The sequence below is a fragment of the Rhinopithecus bieti genome, unplaced genomic scaffold (assembly GCF_001698545.2).
Source record: "Rhinopithecus bieti isolate Rb0 unplaced genomic scaffold, ASM169854v2 scaffold_19285, whole genome shotgun sequence".
NCBI lineage: Eukaryota > Metazoa > Chordata > Mammalia > Primates > Cercopithecidae > Rhinopithecus > Rhinopithecus bieti.
Window position 1 is genome coordinate 116,753 of NW_016809495.1, and position 19,491 is coordinate 136,243.

Here is a 19,491-nt window from a genome sequence, read left to right on the forward strand (position 1 = left end):
AGTTAATAATTTTATGCGTGAATTTGATCCTGTCATTATTATGTTAGCTGGTTATTTTGCTCATTAGTTGATGCAGTTTCTTCCTAGCATCGATGGTCTTTACATTTTGGCATGTTTTTACAGTGGCTGGTACTGGTTGTTCCTTTCCATGTTTAGTGCTTCCTTCAGGAGCTCTTGTAGGGCAGGTATGGTGGTGACAAAATCTCTCAGCATTTGCTTGTCTGTAAACGATTTTATTTCTCCTTCACTTATGAAACTTACTTTGGCTGGATATGAAATTCTGGGTTGAAAATTCTTTTCTTTTAGAATATTGAATATTGGCCGCCACTCTCTTCTGGCTTGTAGAGTTTCTGCCAAGAGATCCACTGTTAGTCTGATGGGCTTCCCTTTGTGGGTAACTCATCGTTTCTCTCTGGCTGACCTTAACATTTTTTCCTTCATTTCAACTTCTTGAATCTGATGATTATGTGTCTTGGAGTTGCTCTTCTTGAGGATTATCTTTGTGGCGTGGTCTGTATTTCCTAAATTTGAATGTTGGCCTGCCTTGCTAGGTTGGGAAGTTCTCCTGGATAATATCCTGCAGAGTGTTTTCCAACTTGATTCCATTCTCCCCATCATTTTCAGGTACACCAATCAGACGTAGATTTGGTCTCTTCACATAGTCCCATATTTCTTGGAGGCTTTGTTCATTTCTTTTTACTCTTTTTTCTCTAAATTTCTCTTCTCGCTTCATTTCATTCATTTGATCTTCAATCACTGATACCCTTTCTTCCAGTTGATCAAATCAGTCACTGAAACTTGTTCATTAATCACGTAGTTCTCGTGCCATGGTTTTCAGCTCCATCAGGTCATTTAAGGATTTCTCTACATTGGTTATTCTAGTTAACCATTCGTCTAATCTTTTTTCAAGGTTTTTGGCTTCTTTGCGATGGGTTCAAACTTCCTCCTTTAACTCAGAGAAGGTTGATCGTCTGAAGCCTTCTTCTCTCAACTTGTCAAAGTCATTCTCCATCCAGCTTTGTTCCATTGCTGGTGAGGAACTGCATTCCTTTGGAGGGGGAAAGGCACTCTGATTGTTAGGATTTTCAGCTTTTCTGCTTTGTTTTTTCCCCATCTTTGTGGTTTTATCTACCTTTGGTCTTTGGTGATGGTGACGTGCAGATGGGGTTTTGGTGTGGATGTCCTTTCTGTTTGTTAGTTTTCCTTCTAACTGTCAGGACCCTCAGCTACAGGTGTGTTGGAGTTTGCTGGAGATCCACTCCAGACCCTGTTTGCCTAGGTATCAGCAGTGGAGGCTGCAGAACAGCAAATATTGCTGAACAGCAAATGTTGCTGCCTGATTGTTCCTCTGGAAGCTTCCCCTCAGAGGGGTACCTGGCTGTGTGAAGTGTCAGTCTGCTGAGGGGTGCCTCCCAGTTAGGGTACTCGGAGGTCAGGGACCTACTTGAGGAGGCAGTCTGTCCATTCTCAAATCTCAAACTCCTTGCTGGGAGAACAACTACTCTCTTCAAAGCTTTCAGACAGGGACACTTAAATCTTCAGAGGTTTCTGCTTCCTTTTGTTTAGCTATTCCCTGTCCCCAGAGGCAGAGTCTACAGAGGTAGCCAGGCCTCCTTGAGCTACAGTGGGCTCCACCCAGTTCGAGCTTCCTGGCCACTTTGTTTACCTACTCAAGCCTCAATGGCGGGTCTCCCTCCCCCAGCCTCACTGGCGCCTTGCAGTTTGATCTCAGTCTGCTGTGCTGGCAATGAGGGAGGCTTCGTGGGCTTGGGACCCTCTGAGCCAGGCACAGTATATAATCTCCTGGTGTGCTATTTGCTAAGACCCTTGGAAAAGTGCAGTATTAGGGTGGGAGTGACCCGATTTTCCAGGTGCTGTGTGTCATGGTTTCCCTTGGCTAGTAAAGGGAATTCCCTTCCCCCTTGTGCTTCCTAGGTGAGGTGATGCCTTGCCCTGCTTTGGCTCTCGCTCGGTGGGCTGCATCCACTGTCCTGCACCCGCTGTCCGACACGCCCCACTGAGATTAACTTGATACCTCAATTGGAAATGCAGAAATCACCCATCTTCTATGTCGCTTACCCTGGGAGCTGTAGCCTGGAGCTGTTCCTATTCAGCCATCTTAAGAAGATAATTCTTACAGGTATACAGAGAAAAACTGTGGAAATGTTCAGATTGTCTTGGAACATTTCTCTTACCATTACATCAAAACCTTTGTCAAATTTTTTCATACCACAAATTCTTTTGGAGACAATTGGGAGATTGTTATTTCTAGAGTTAAGGAAAACAGCATACATTACATTAATTTTCTTAAATTGACTTTAATCTACTAGTGTTTGGCACATTTAATCAGCCAAAAAAAGTTTCAAGAAAATTAGTTTAGTTATAAAGGGGTAGCTACTGCATTTAAATGAAAAAACAAGTTTTTCTTAGATTATTATTATGATGTATATCAGTTTCCTTGCTGAAAACTGACATTGACTATATTCATGACAGATTAATCTTCCTTTGTATTAATGTATTAGATTATTATTGAGTATTTATGCCCATTATATTGGTTTTTAAGAATATAAATATAACTAAGGTATGAGTCCTATACACATAGAAATATATTTTATAAGAAACCATATTATGTTATCGAAATATATTTAAAATAAATATTCATATATCAAATAAGATATTCAATTATTTACATTACTATATACATATGAAGAATTTTGGCCCCAGTTTAATAATAAAATCATATGCTCTTAAAATTACATTTTGTCATTATTTAATATTTAGATATTTGAATTTAACACATTTAGCCTATAAAATTAAATTTATTTTAGAGAGAATAGATAAGTACAAATAAAATAAGAATAACAGAAAATAGCTCAGTGTGGTTATGTAATATTATCAGGGTCATAGAGTATGAAAATTGACTGTTGAATAAATATAGAGACAGATTTTATGCTACCTGAACTACATTCAAAAGCTAGAGAAAATTATGAATAGTAACTTCAAGTTCTTATGATAAAAGTATGTAGCAGGTGCTTTTTCTTCCTGGAAGCATTGGAAGATGTTGGCTCTGAAGTCAGTCCTTCTAATGGAATTGTCCTCAGCTGGCAAAAGCCACCTCACTATGGGAAGTGCTAATGCAGTGAAGCATCAATATCTTTTGTAGGAAAACTCTCCAGGCCTTCTCAACTCAACAGCTCCATCTGACCTATTTGGAAGTAATGCATCACAGTTGAACTCATTCCACTGCCTAATCCTTCTTTTTTTAAAACACTACCACATGAGTTGATTCTGAGGGCACTCTCCAACATCTTCCAAAATGCATGTCTTCATCAAATAATAATATTTCCAAAGAACCCATTCTAGGTGATCTGAGGAAGATAACTTTAAAATGGAACTTTAGAGATGGATCACTCACCAGCCAACTAGCTGGCTGTAGTGAGGGCCCCATTGCTGTTGGAGGGTAGCCATTGATAGCTCTTTTTTTTTTTTTTTTTTGAGACAGAGTCTTGCTCTGTCACCCAGGCTGGAGTAAAGTGGCATGATCTCGGCTCACTACAACCTCTACCTCCCAGGTTCAAGCGATTCTTGTGCCTCAGCATTCTGAATAGCTGGGATTACAGGCGTGTGCCACCATGTCCGGCTAATTTTTATATTTCTAGAAGAGACTAATTCACCATGTTGGCCAGGCTGGTCTTTTAATTCCCTACCTCAGATGATCTGCCTGCCTTGGCCTTCCAAAGTGCTGGAATTACAGGCATGAGCCACCATGCCCGGCCAACCACTGATAGCTCTTGATTGCTATAGTGGGAAGTTGTTAAAATCTTCACCTGTGATAAGGATAGGTACTGATGAAAGGTTGTGAGTTCAATTATTTCAGGCTTCTGAGGAATTCAGAGGAAAGTAATAATTATAAGGACAATGGAATCAATTAGTTTCTGCTGGGTTCCTGTTATGCAGTGGAGGGAAAAAAATGAAAGGCTAAGTGTAATTGATCATCACTTGACCATGGTATGTGAGCATAAGACCTCTTTAGAAAAATACAAAGAGATTCTTATCTTCTGCAGTCAAAGGTCATAGCAGCAGATAATAAGGCTTAGGGCTTATTTAAAAGTGTAGCAGAATTTCAAGAGGCCTGCATTGTCAGCTATGCCAGAGTCTGAACGCTGGTTGGGAACAAGGGGAATCTTACGGAGGGGTGGTTACAACTGGGTTTATGGACTCCATAACCTTGAAGCTTCAAATTTTCCTAAACCATCTGGACCTACGGAACTTGCCTATTCCTTCCAATTAGAGGCAGTCATTTCCATCTTGCTTGAAGATAACACAGAAACTTCTTCCCTTGGAGGTAACTCACACCCTTCTTAGGAAATAAGATCCATAAGATCTCATTTCCACCTCCATTCTGGCCACCAGATCCATATAGGGCCAATAGATAACATTACTTGACTCTGGAATTGTTGGGCTTCTAAGAGAGGAAAAATATTATGCTTTAAATTGGTTGTAGACCCCAGCCGGGAGTTAGGGAAGTATGTATGGAGCTAGATCCTGAGGCTGCTGGATGAGATAGTATGGAGAATAAGAGACTGAATAACATTGAGGATGGAAAATAGGATCAAGTGAGGATAGTGACACAGATTATTGATATGGGAACATTCCACCATGATACAAGATTTAACACTTAGACAAAGACAGCAGGAAATAGTGTCATACACTGCTAGGATGGCTCTTGGAAACTTGGGGAAAACAATAGTCTCCACTAAATAAAGTATAAATGCCCAAACAGCTGTGCAGACAGTGAAAAAAGGACTAAATGACTCAGAGAAGTGGCAATGCTAAAGTGAATATGTCATATAAGTTCCAGAAATATCATCAGCTCACTTTTTCTTTGTAAAGGCTTGGAGTAAGAATGTGCTGATGACTGAGACACAAGCATCATTAAGAAGCTCAGTGGTGACTGGACTGTTCTCTATAGGCAAATGTTGATAGCAGTAGATGCTATTATAGAATTGGCCTCTCTCATAACAGTGGAGATGACAGATTTTCAAAATAACAGAGGCTAGAAGGTAGTTCTTAGTTGTCACAAGAAAAGTAGGCACACTTATTTTTTGTTTTTTTGTTTTTGTTTTTGAGGCAGAGTCTCACTCTGGTTGGAATGCAGTGGTGCGATCTTGGCCCACTGCAACCTCCACCTCCCGGGTTCAAGCAGTTCTCCACCTCAGCCTCCTGACTAGCTGGGACTACAAGTGCCTGCCACCATGCCTGGCTATTTTTTGTGTATTTGGTAGATATGGGTTTCACCATGTTGGCCAGGCTTGTCTCGAACCCCTGACCTCAAATGATCCACCCAACCTGGGCCTCCCAAAGTTCTGGGATTATAGGCATGATCCACTGTGCCCAGCCAGGTGCACTTATCTTAATGAATGGCTTGTTCAAATATATCTAAGACTCCAGAATCACAGAGAGCATGGAGATGGTTAACAGAACACAACATCTCTAGGGGAAAATAAGTGGACAGCCAACAAACTATTGCACAATCTACGCAGTTTAAATAAATTAAAAATAGGTGAATAAGAGTCTGCATATGGCTGCCTAATAAAAAGCCACCATCCTTGTCCAATTTCTGTACCTGAGGCAATTTTCAGACTTTGAGCTTGTTGACTGAAGACTTCAACTGAATCACCAGAAAGAACCCTGAAACACCATAGCAAATGTATATGGTAATTATTCTCTCAGTTCTTTCTATAAAAAACCTACATCCATTTACTTGAATAATCATACACTAGGGAAAATGGACTCCTGAGATACTTTGAGAGATGTCATACACAGGATCCAAATTGACCTGGATATCAAGATTCCGGAGTGGGCACATTGCCATGGATTATCTGGTCATATCACATACTACATCAACTAAAAATGCCAACTTAATAGAGATGGAATGGCCTTGTAGAGAGGGCAATCGAATTTTACAGAGAAAATATCCAGTAAGGGGTGGGTGCTACCCTTCAGGATGCAGTTAAATTCTAAATCAATGACCATTATTATATGCTGCTTTTTCTCCTTATAGAATACACAGGTCCAAGAACCAAGAAGTGACCTCACTATCATCACATCCAATGACCCACTGGGGGAATGCTTTCCTTCCCGCAACTCTGGACTCTGCCAGTTTAGAGGTCCCAGTTCCCAGAAAGGGAAAAACCTTCTATTAAGTGACATAGCAAGAGTCCCCTTAATCTTTAAGCCATGGCGTTAGCTCAGCTACTTTAGGCTTCTGTGTCAGGAAGCAGCAGATAAGAGGAGTCACTATCCTGGTGGGAGTGACCAGCCTATATGAGGCTGTGTTGGTAGGACTGTTGTTACATAGTGAGGCAGGGAACAATATGTTTGATACCCAGTTAATGCAATGAGTCATTTCTTGGTATTCTCTTGTTCAATTTTGGTCATAAACAGACAATTACATCAACCTTGGTTTGAGAAGGATATGATGATCAAGGGCTCAAATTTGACAAAATTCTAGTAATGCAATAAGGTAAGCTACCTACACCAAAAAATGTACTAGCCCAGGGTGAGAGGAATATGGAATGGCAATAGTAGAAGGAGATGATGGATATAGTCCTACTATAGTTCCTTTTGAAAGTTTTCCCAGAAAGAGACTAACCAGAGTCTTGGAGTAGCTTTTGCCAGATAGATTTATCACACCTAGCAAGTACATCTGCCTGGATACTGCAATGCACCAGTCAGATCCCTTCCTCAGGACTGAAGCACTCATTCCTCCCACTGCTGAGAGCATTAGCAGATGATTGCTATCAGCTAGAACTGCCCTCTCTAGAAATAAGCCAAACAGAGCAGGCCCTCCTAAGGTTATGTCTCCTAGTGAGGAGTAACACAAATTGAATGACCTGTTGATAGGGGAGGGGGTGAGTGTATAAAGGCTTAGCACCTTTGCCTCAGGGCAGGGCAGCTTTGAGGGGCTATCATAGCTCAGAAAGTTCTGCAAGGCTACTGAGACCTTTTGTAGTTCAATGCTCCCCTTGATCAGTCCTACTTCTTTCACTCTCTCACATGTGTTGATCTATAAGGTACTTACCAGAACCATTTCTGCACACACATCTCTGAATCTGTTTTCTCAGAAACCTGTCCTAAATCAAATACAAATATTCAGTATATATTTAGTAATATAAAGAATATATATTAAAATAGATTTAAGTGATATGTGTGTATAAATTACTTACATTATATATTATAATATATAATTATGTGTATCTACACATGTATAGATGTAGGCACACACAAACATACATATATAATCTCCCTTAAAATTATATATTTTTAGCTGTGCTCCCATTTCACTTGTCTTACACAAATATTTTTCTGGCATGTTGTTTTTAAATCTGAAATGTAAAAAACACTTAGAAATTTCTAAGCATGAGTGAATTCAACAGATAACCTAGCCAGTACAATAAGCCATTGTCACAAAATTAGAATCTTGAAGACCAATGACCCACAAGTCATCCAGACCAGGGAAGAACAGGTTTGGTCTATTCCTGACTGAGTCTGTTGACACTACCACCTAACAAGAAAACAGCTGGGGATACATCAATAAATGGGTGTTGGAAAGTACAACCCTATTAACTGTTTGGAAGTCATCATTGTTACACTGTTTACCATCCAATTCTATTTTGTTCCTGAGCTTTCTGAATTCAGAATTTAATTTTTACAAAATATACAGCCGTAACTTCTAAAAATGAGCCTGTGACCAAAGAAATTATGTTTTGAACAAGAAAAAAAATTTTTTACAATTGAATCAGAGTATCTTTTTTCAAGTCACTAAGGCTAAATTCAGTTAATCAATATGTATGATCTACATGAAAGGCTAACCACCAAATTAATAAATATTTGGTAGATTTTAAAATCTCAAAACATTTTATGATAATGATGCTGGTATCCCTAAATATCCCAACTTAATAAAACCAGACAGCATATTATCACTGCACAGCTAATAGAGTGAATTTAAATGGAAAGTTCCTTTAAGCTTTACCAAAAAGCAGCAGTTGTTCTGTAAATTTACACTACTAAAATTAGAGGCCTTTGAGGTAGCTGTGAAAATATTCTGATGTTGGAAGAAAAAAAAAAACCCTCAGAATGTTGCAAAACTAGAAATCAAAGTAGGACTGTCAAGCAGATCACATTTGAAAAAAAAATAAAAAACTTTTTAAAGAATGGGGAAATTTTGGATTCTGTTCTTTACTTTGATTCTCTAGGGTAGCTATTACTTCACTACTTTGGTTGGCTTTTTATTATGTTAACATATCAGACAGAATCTTTTCTAAGGACCAATGTCTTTTAAATATTCAGGGTAGCATATGCTCACACACTTCACTATTCTTATGTCCACATAAATACTGTAGGTTATTTCCAGGCCTTTGTAAAAGGCTTTGTCATGTAGAAGCATTTGATAGTCTGGACAATGGACAAGTAGCATTTTACTTATTTATAATAAGAGTTGAATGCATTATGAATTGGTGAAATAAAAACAAGAAAACAGCGTAGAATCAATAGGAGTTTAAATGAGACTCCAATAATGATAGTAATAATATTATTAATAATAGTAACAGCTAACTTTTATTAAGCATTCATTAAAAGTAATGACAAAAACTGAAATTACTTTTGCACCAACTTAAAACTATGTGTCCAGGGCTTTGTGGACTATCTAATTTAATCCTTCAACAGCCTAAATAATATGGTATCATTATTATTCTGATTTGCTGACAAGGAAATTGAAGATTCCAAAGTTAGGTAACCTTTCTTGGTTATAATTCAAAGGGGTAAAGCCATGAACACAGCAGGTTTTGTATCATACTTAAAGTATATACTAAGTTGATACTAGCACATGGAACTAAGAACTTGCTGCTTTAATGCAAGTACACTTTTAAAATTTATTTTTCTCTTAAGAAAAGAACCTGGAATATGCCATATCAGGGTTGGCAAATTATGGCCCAGTAGCCAAAGCTGGTTGAGGAGTGTCTGTATTTATAAATAAAGCTTCATTGGAACTCAGCAACATTCATTATTAATTTACCTATTGTGTTTGGCTGCTTTCACACTGCAATGGTAGAGTTAAGTAGTTGAAACAATCATTTGACCCCAAAGCCCAAGGTATGTATGAATCAACCTTTTTCAGAAAATGCTGAGCCTCTGCTGCACAATCTTTCTTTACGATACATGCAAAATGACATAATTGGTTCCAATATCCAGTAATAGAAATAGGAGTGCCTTTTAATAATGCCTTTTAGCACTCTTCAAATTAACAAATATAATCTGGAATATAAAATTTGAGATAACATTTAGTCCTGTGCAAGATCATATTTTGGTACAAAACATAGTCTAATAATTTATAAAGTTTTTTTATTATTTTTAATATATCAGTTATAAAAAATTGGAAAAAGAAGTGTATTAAGACAAAGAGATCTAGTATAGCAGTTCACGCCTGTAATCTAGCACTTTGGGAGACCGAGGTGGGAGGATCGCTTGAAGCCAGGAGTTTAAGACCAGCCAGTCCCTGTCTGTACCAAAAACATAGCCAGTCCCTGTATGTACCCAAAAAAAAAAACAAAAAAAAAAATTAGCCGGGCATGGTGGCACATGCCTGTAGTCTCAGCTACTCAGGAGACTGAAGCAGGGGGATTGCTTGGGTTCAGGAGGTTGAGGCTGCAGTAAGCTCTGAGTTGTGCCACTGGGCTTCAGCCTGGTTGACAGAGCAAGACCCTGTTTTAAAAAAAGAAAAAAGAGAAAGAGTAAGTCAGGCAGCTTGATATTAATTTTTTTGGTCACTGAGGTTCATTGTTTTGGCTAAGCGCTTGAATTTGAGTGTTTTAATTTTTTATCTCTCTCATGGAACTCTGTTTTATGTGGCTATTGACAAAGAGTTGGAAATATACAAGATTATTTGTACTATATCAACAAATAGAGATACTAATATACTTTACTTCTTATCATTGGAAACGTCTTTGCAAATGAATTCAATAAGCTGAGTAAAAAAGAAGTACCTAGTGATAAGTAATACAGTCAATGAGGAATATGCATTTTTGGTTGGGTTGTATATACACAAGTCTTTAAAAGTCATCTATCTCATAACATTACCATTTGGTTGTTTTTATTTCTTCTAGATTTGGATGATCCAGTAGTAACTGTTCATCAAAGTATAGGTGAAGCTAAAGAACAATTTTACTATGAGAGAACAGTGTTCCTCCGGTGTGTTGCCAATTCCAATCCGCCTGTTCGGTATAGCTGGAGACGTGGCCAGGAGGTCTTGCTGCAAGGATCTGATAAAGGAGTTGAGATTTATGAACCATTCTTTACCCAGGTATGAATTAAGGTACAGTATTTCCACCCTACTCTGCTAGGATACTTTCCTAATTCAGGCAGCATGAATTCATAGCTATTTGAAAATATAGTTTCTCTATTCTGGCCTTTCAAAAACCAATATGTGCTTGGCTTAAAGATTAGAGAACTTAAATGTAAAGGACAACTTATTTTTATGTGGTTAAATTTAAAATGTTAACTCTTGAAAACATTTTTTAACTTAATATATCCTAACTTTTTTTTAATATATAAGTTTTCCTATGTTTCACTATAATGTACATAGTTATACATTTTGCTGGCTGATTTGGGTTTTGTGGAAAGCATTTCTCAGAAGGAGAGATTTTGATTTCCCCATTTGCAAATGGTGAATAACTATTAAAGACATGAAGAAACCTGTTTGAAATTTATTTGGCTTTAGTTTTAGGAGAGATATATCTTTAATTTCCTTTAGTCATGTTCGTTTTGACTTGGTTTAGAAATAGAGCTTTAATTATACTAAAATGAAAATATTTAATGAGTCATTAAAAATGTATTTAATCAAAGTTGAATTAATTTTACATAGAGTGAATGTAATACGAAATATTCTTGTGTAATACGCGATGAGTAAGGAATTAATAAGTCTTCAGGAAGATACTGAAATTTGTGGGAATATTTGTGTGCTGTTATTGTAAAGGTTTTTTGATGACTAGAAAGAAGCACAAACCTAAATTAACAAGGAAAAAGTTTTAAATAAAAAAATGTGGACAAAAGTTCAAAAGTATTGTGACAATGAAAAATAATTTTTAAAATTATGTAAATTGGCTGGGCGTGGTGGCTCATGCCTGTAATCTCAGCGCTTTGGGAGGCTGAGGCTGAGACGAAGTCAAGAGATCGAGATAATCCTGGACAACATGGTGAAACCCCATCTCTACTAAAAATACAAAAATTAGCTGGGCATGGTGGCATGTGCCTATAGTCCCAGCTACTCAGGAGGCTGAGGCAGGAAAATCGCCTGAACCCGGGAGGCAGAGGTTGCAGTGAGCCGAGATCTCGCACTATGGTGCTCCAGCCTGGCAACAGAGTGAGAGTCTGTTAAAAAAAAAAAAAAAAAAAAGAAAGAAAGAAAGAAATTATATAGATCACAAGATAGGCAGGAATTTGACACATTGTACATACATACATTTGAGATATCTATATATCCCTAACTAGGAAAATGTATAATTAATCTTTAATTATTATAAATATTTTACTCCACAGTTTTAAAGATTAATACAGCTTTCATATCTAAACTCTAATAACATAAGGTTATTTCGACTTTGTAAATATCCCAGCATCCCATTTTTCACCATTGAATATATTTCCTTATATGGTAAACTAAGGCCTGACCTCTTTCAGATTAATATAATTGCCAATATTTAGACATTAACTGTGGAATAATGCAGTGATTATATAACATCTGCACACGTCATACATATTCCTGTTTTGCAAATAGATTGTAAATAAAAATATGTATTCTTTATTTTTTAAAAGGTATAGAACAGTTTTAACTTGCCAAAATATAAATCTCTGAAAATCAGCATCGCACATGCATTGCTAGTCAGTTCACCATAACATAGTACCGAGGCCTGTTCTAATCTGATTGTCTCTTGATTTAGGCCACTGTGACACTAAGTGTTCTCTGCCAACAGGTAGGACTGATTTTTCCCTCATACATTCTGCAATGCTTTAATTCATTCTTCAATTGTTACTAAAATGATTTTTTAGTTTAAAATATTATCCAGATAAATGATCATCTATTACATATTTTTCTATTGTCAATTTATTTTTGAAATATGCACATTATTAAGATTTAGAAAACATGTTTTCCTCTAGAATCTTTTCAAACATGATAACATTTATAGAAAATGAGGTAATTCTAAACATCTTTTCACTATATGGTTATTTCTTTTTGTTTGTTTGTTTTTGAGATGGAGCCTCGCTCTGTCACCTGGGCTGGAGTCCAGTGACATGATCTCTGTTTACTGCAATCTCCGCCTCCTGGTTTAAGCATTTCTCTTGCCTCAGCCTCCTGAGTAGCTGGGATTAAAGGTGCCCGCCACCACACTAGGCTAGTTTTTGAATTTTTGGTAGAAATGGGGTTTACCATGTTGGCTAGACTGATCTCAAACTCCTGACCTCAAGCAATCCACCTCCCTTGGCCTTGCAATGTACTGGGATGACAGGTGTGAGCCACCGTGCCTAGCTATATGGCTATTTCTAACCTGCAAATGGGTCCAATCACTTGGAAGTGAACACATGGGCCTTGGCCAGATTTTGGAAAATCTTTCATACTATCAAAACATTTAAGGATTTATTTTAAATTTACTATACAAGCACAAACTTTTAAAAAATTGATACATTATAACTATCCATATGTATCTGGTATGGTGTGATGTTTTGATACATGTCTACACATTGTATCATAATCAAATCAGGGTATTTAGCATATCCATTACCTGATACATTTATCATTTCTTCATGATGATAATGATGAAAATATTCTCCTCTAGCTGTATTGAAACATACAATACAATATTGTTAAATGGTCAACTTATTCTGCAATGGAACACTAGAATCTGTTCCTCCAAAGTGTAACTTTGCACCTATTGACCGATGTCTTTCTATTCTCCCTTCTACCTCCCTTTCTCTAGCCACTGCTGACGATTATTGTACTCTCTAATTCTATGAGGTCAACTTCTTTAGATTCCACACATGAGTAGATAATATAGTATTTGTCTTTCTGTACCTTGATTATTTTACTTAACATAATGTCCTTCAGATCCATCCATGTTGCTGGCTCTGGGACAGACCCATCATTTGTAGCAATGTGGATGGATCTGGAGGACATTATATTAGGTAAAATATTCATTATTTTATAGCTGCATTCATTATTTCATAGCTGAATAGTATTCCATTATGTACATATTCCACATTTTTTTATCCATTCATCTGTTGATGAACACTTAGGTTTATTACATATTTTGTCTATTGTGAATAGTCCTGTAATAAGTATGGAAGTGCAAGTATCTCCTCAACACACTGTTTTAATTTCTTTTGGATCTATACAACAGTAGGATTGCTGGATCATATTATAGCTCTATTTTTAATTTTTTGAGGAACCCCTATACTGTTTTCCATAATGGCTGTACTAATTTGCATTCCCACCAACAGTGTATAAGTGTTCCTCTTTCTTTGCATCCACACCAGAATTTGTTATTTTTTGTCTTTTTGATAATAGCCATTCGAATGGGAGGGAGGTGATAGCTCACTGTGGTTTTGTTTTGCATGTCCTTAATAATTAGTGATTTTGAGCATTTTTTCACATAGCTGTTGGTCATTTGTATGTATTCTTTTGAGTAATGTCTATTTACATCTTTTGCCCATTTTAAAATAAGATTTATTTTTTTGCTATTAAGTTCTGTGTATTTTCTAGATATTAACCTCTTATCAATTTGAATGCATAGTTTGCAAATATTTTCTCCCATTCTGTAGGTTGTTTCTTCACTGTGTTGATCGTTTCCGTTCATATGCCCAAGCTTTTTAGTTCAATATAATTCTATTTTTCTATTCTGTTTCAGTTGCCTGTCCCCAGACCAATGTCATGAAGCATTTCCCCTATGTTTTCTTCTAGTAGTTGTGTTATCTCAGGTCTTACATTTAAGTGTTGAATTCATTTTGATTTGTTGTTTGTACATGAGGAGAAATAGAAGTGTAGCTTTACCTTTCTGCATGTGAATATTCAAGCTTCCCAGCGCTATCTACTGAAGACACATTGTTCTTTCCCTAATGTGAGATTTTGGCACTTTTGTTGAAAATTCATTGGCTATAAGTGTGTTGATTTGGTTATGTGCTGTCTATTCCATTCCATTGGCCTATATGTCTATTTTTATGTCAGTACTATGCTGTTTTTGATACTATAGTATTGTAGAATATTTTGAAGTCAGATAATATGATGCCAACTTTGTTGTTTTTGCTCAAAATTGCTTTGGCTGTTTGGGATTTTTTGTGGTTTCATATGCATTTTGGATTGTGTTTTCCTGTATCTGTGAAGAATTTCGTTGGTATTTTAACAGGATTGGATTGAATCTGTGGGTCACTTTGGATAGTACAGACATTTTAACAATGTTAATTCTTCCAATCCGTTAACCTGTGATATCTTCCAATTTAATTGTATCCTGTTCAATTTTTCTCATCAATGTTTGATGGTTTGCGTTGTATCAATCTTTCCCCTCCTTGGTTAAATTTATTTCTAGGTATTCTGTAGTTAGATATCATGGCAGAGGCCTCCTTAACACTGAAGACTCATCATCTCAGAATAGCCGTCTCTGAAAAGCTGATATGATGTCTCATTCCTTCCTTTTTTATACCTCCATATTGGGTTACTCTTTCCCTGTTTACTTTGTTTTTTGCTTATTGTGCTAATGTATTTATTTATTTATTTATTTATTTTATTTATTTTTTTTTTTTTGAGACAGACTCTCGCTCTGCCGCCCAGGCTGGAGTGCAGTGGCCGGATCTCAGCTCACTGCAAGCTCCGCCTCCCGGGTTTAAGCCCTTCTCCTGCGTCAGCCTCCCGCGTAGCTGGGACTACAGGCGCCCACCACCTCGCCCGGCTAGTTTTTTGTATTTTTTTTAGTAGAGACGGGGTTTCACCGTGTTCGCCAGGATGGTCTCCATCTCCTGACCTCGTGATCCGCCCGTCTCGGCCTCCCAAAGTGCTAGGATTACAGGCTTGAGCCACCGCGCCCGGCCGCTAATGTTTTTATCTCTCTCTCTCTCTCTCTCTATATATATGTACACATACATATATGTAGGGAGAGACAAAACATATGTGTGTGTATATATATGTATATATAACTTTACACAAACATATACATGTATATTTCTTAGATGTTATTGATTTCTTGAACTACTGTTTCCCATACTGCCATGTGTACTTTATAATGAAAAAAACTTTTATGTTAGCATTGTTCATATTGGGGCACTTCAATATTTTAATTTTTAAATTTATCTCCTTAGGTTGATAGCCATTGGCTTTTGTGGCTTCATGATGTAAATAATATTCAGTTAAAATAACTAAGATCTACTATATTCAAAATATGGGCATACCTTTGCCAGAGATACAGAGGTACTAGGCAAGGCTCCTCCTCTGATGTTTGTTGATATATAAAGGAAAACTTAAGGTGATCAATAATTATGATATAAAATAAAAATCATTGTCAAAATAGAGGTACACAACACTGCTATGGAGGGAGCATTCAAGGTGGAGACATTAGCACCTGCAAGAAATGCAGAAGAAAGACAATGTCTCCAAAGAATATCCGTGTCTCTCGTTAGTTAGAACAATAATTAGTATGTGTGGAGGACAGGGAACTGTGAAGCTGGGAAGGCATATTGGGAATATATGGTGGAAGGGTTCAGATAATAGATCATATGTCTGCTGAAGTTTTAATGTTAGAAAATGAAACTTCTTTTCAAGATATATTTTCAATAATAATGTTATTTAATAACGTCTTCTTTTTAATAAAGCAGAATTTCTAAGACAATGATATATATTTATTTTGTATGCCAATTAATAATATGCTAATAACTATAGTAATTTGAATTGAATATTTATTCCTAAATTCTGTTAAGTGACAAAAATCTTGTTTATACCTTTTTATAGACAGTGTTTCCAGAAAAGAATTGGTCTGTGTTCCTAAAGCTGATATGAATTCATAAGCACATAATGCAATACTTGTAGGAGGAATAATTATGTTTTTTGTACTTCCACTCACTTACTACAAAAAGACATAGGCTAGCATATATAATTTTCTATTTATAAGTTTGTAATAAATTAGTCATTAGAGCTTCATAAAATGAATCTAGCTTGACAGGCTTTAGTTTTTACTGATATCTAAGTACCAAATGAATGAATATAAGTTTTTTAAAGTTCTGCTTTATTTTATAAGTAATATGGAAATACTGCTTGAGGCTGTGTGTATTCCTTCACTAGAGCAATGTCAGCATTGGTAAGGGCCACTAACTAATATACATTGTATGTCTTCTTTTTATTTCTTTTGTTAAAAAATAATGTCAAAAGTTAAATATATGTATTGCAGATAATTTTGTAATTGTTTAAGAAATGTTAAACAATTACTTAAATCTTACAAATTGAAAATTCACTTTCCATTTGTCTAGAACTTTTGTAAAGATGTTCATGACATCATCTTGTGTATTGTAATTATACCATCTAATTACAAGATTGAACATGTTTACATCAATTACATAATTAGTTATAATTAGTCTAATTAGACTAATTATACAATTAGACAATAATCAACTCAAAATTCCTTTTTACAAATCATGAAAATTCACATGCAAAAAGCCTCCCAACACCCAAAATATCAAACTCAAATGATCAACAAAATGAAATTAATGTTATGTGATAGTTATAAATAATAAAGTCTAAATTATACTCATTGCCACATGTATACATATATGCCATTTGATAACATTAATCTGTGTGTCCATATATTCTCTGCTTTCTTATACATTCTGCTGTGTTGTTTTAAAATATTTTTATTATATCCTGACTGTCATGAATTAAGAAGGTAAGCCTCAAAGTTTTCCATAATTCTGTTATTTTAAAAAATATTCCAGGGCCGGGCGCAGTGGCTCAAGCCTGTAATCCCGGCACTTTGGGAGGCCGAGACGGGCGGATCACGAGGTCAGGAGATCAGGAGATCGAGACCATCCTGGCTAACCTGGTGAAACCCCGTCTCTACTAAAAAATAAAAAAAAATAAAAATTAGCCGGCGAGGGTGGCGCGCCTGTAAGTCCCAGCTTAATCGGGCAGGCTGAGGCAGGAGAATGGGTAAACCCGGGGGGGGAAAAAGGGCGGAGCTTGGCAGTGAGCTGAATCCGCCACTGCACTCCAGCCGGCAGGCAGAGCGAGACTCCGTCTCCAGAAAAAAAAAAAAAATATTCCATTAACAGACTTCATCTGAATTACCCACTCTACCCATTGACATGGTATATACATTAATCTTAGATATTAACTTAGAGACCATGTTACTTGGGTCCTCTAGTTTCACATATCTTGGTACCTTGTTTTCTGACTGCAAGAAGTAATCATTTTACTCACCCAGAACAACTCTCCAATCCCATGGTAGCTGAACCACTGGGAAATCATGCATCTATTTCTTTCTTTTTTTCCTCTATTCTTTTCAGTCCATTTTGTGTTGCCATAAAGGAACACCTGAGATTAGGTAATGTATAAAGAAAAGAGATTTATTTGGTTCTCAGTTTTGGAGACTGTACAGGAAGCATGATATGGTCTCTGCATGTGGTGAGGGCTTCATGCTGCTTTCACTCATGGCAAAAGGCAAAGGGGAGCTGGTATGTGCAGAGATCACATGATGAGAGAGGAAGCAAGAGAGAGAGGGGGAAGTTCCAGATTTCTTTTTAACAACCAGCTCTCAAGGAAACTAATAGAGTTAGAAGTCATTCACAGCCCCCCTCAGGACATTAATCTATTCATGAGGAATCTACCCCCATGACCCAGATATCTTTCATTAGGCCCCACCTCCAACACTGGGATTAAATTTCAACATAAGGATTAAGGACAAACATCCAAACTATAGCACCTTCTCATATGTCCATTTTGCTGCTATGTTCTGAATAAGAATTAACTAGGATATACATGTGCATACTATTGTATTTGTAGGGCTACACTTGTAGGTCTTTAAAGAATAGAAATCATCTCAAACAGTAGCACAAATTCTCTTTTGTAATCTCAATATTACCACCAAATTCATATTTTTTACCTTTAGATAACATAAATACTAGCAGTGTCCCTGATCACAAAAATTCAGGTATACAAAATATTTTAAGAATGCATCCTTTACAAAAGCCACCTCTGCATTTTAATGGCCAGAGCTGCATTGATATTGGTTCTCTGTGCTTGATTATTATATATATTTCCCTGGGGCTTACCTTTCTTTTACATTCTCTTTTCCATAATTGACTGTTCAACTCTCCTATGGATGGCCCCAAATGCAGCTTCATAAATCTATCTTGCAGGCTACCCTAATGTAAAGATTTTTAAAATTTCCATTACTACCATTAGAGTCAACATGGTTCAGGAAACTTACTAAAAACTTAATATGTGCAATATGATGAGCTGGCTCTATTCATTTCTAGTCAGCAATCTTTTCTGAGTTGACAACATGCAAAACACTGCCCAAATGGTAGGGAAGAGAATTTGAAGTGATCTCATTAAATGGAAAGGCAGGATCAATACATAGACATAATGTAAATAATAAAAACATATATAAATATACACTCAAATGTGATTGATATTAATAGACAAAAAGCATTAACTCAAAAAGTAAAGGAGAATACATATAGGAAGAATACACTTTTAGAGGATGGATCAGAAGTAAGAACTTTTAGGTTGAAATCTCTTCATATTGAGGCTGGTGCAGTGGCTTATGCCTGTAATCCCAGCACTTTGGGAGGCCAAGGCAGGCAGATCACTTGAGGCCAGGAGTTCCAGACCAGCCTGGTCAATATGGTGAAACCCCATCTCTACTGAAAATATAAAAATTAGCCCAGTGTGATGGCACGCGCCTATAATCCCAGCTACTTGTGGGGCTGAAGCATGAGAATTGCTTGAACCTGGAGGCGGAGTTTCAGCGAGCCGAAGTCGCAGCACTGCACTCCAGACTGGGTGACAGAGCTAAAGTATGTCAAGAAAGAAAGAAAGAAAGAGAGAAAGGGAGGAAGGGAGGAAGGGAAGGAAGGAAGGAAGGGAAGGAAGAGAAGGAAGGAAGGGAAAAGAGAGAGAAAGAGGAAAGAAAGAGAAAGAAAGAAAGAAAGAAAGAAAAAGAAAGAAAGAAAGAAAGAAAGAAAGAAAGAAAGAAAGAAAGAAAGAAAGAAAAGAAAAAGAAAGAAAGAAAGGAAAGAAAGAAAGAAAGAAAGAAAGAAAGAAAGAAAGAAAGAAAGAAAAGAAAACTCTTTCTTGAAATAGTGACTGTCAGATAATTTTCAAAAGGACTGGAGAGTAGAGTTGCTTGGTGAAATGGAGAATGAGGGATGATGGAAATCAAGTTTAAAGTATTTTCCAAGAGG

General features: G+C 36.7%; 1 protein-coding gene across 1 annotated transcript in view; it reads left to right on the top strand.

Moving 5' to 3' along the window:
* MDGA2 (MAM domain containing glycosylphosphatidylinositol anchor 2) overlaps positions 1-19,491 on the top strand; it is a 391,758-nt gene that overhangs the window by 62,251 nt on the left and 310,016 nt on the right. The window contains exon 2 of the mRNA XM_017889604.1: positions 10,164-10,360. Within this exon, the coding sequence (XP_017745093.1) occupies positions 10,164-10,360 (197 nt within the window). The remainder of the gene's footprint in view (positions 1-10,163; positions 10,361-19,491) is intronic.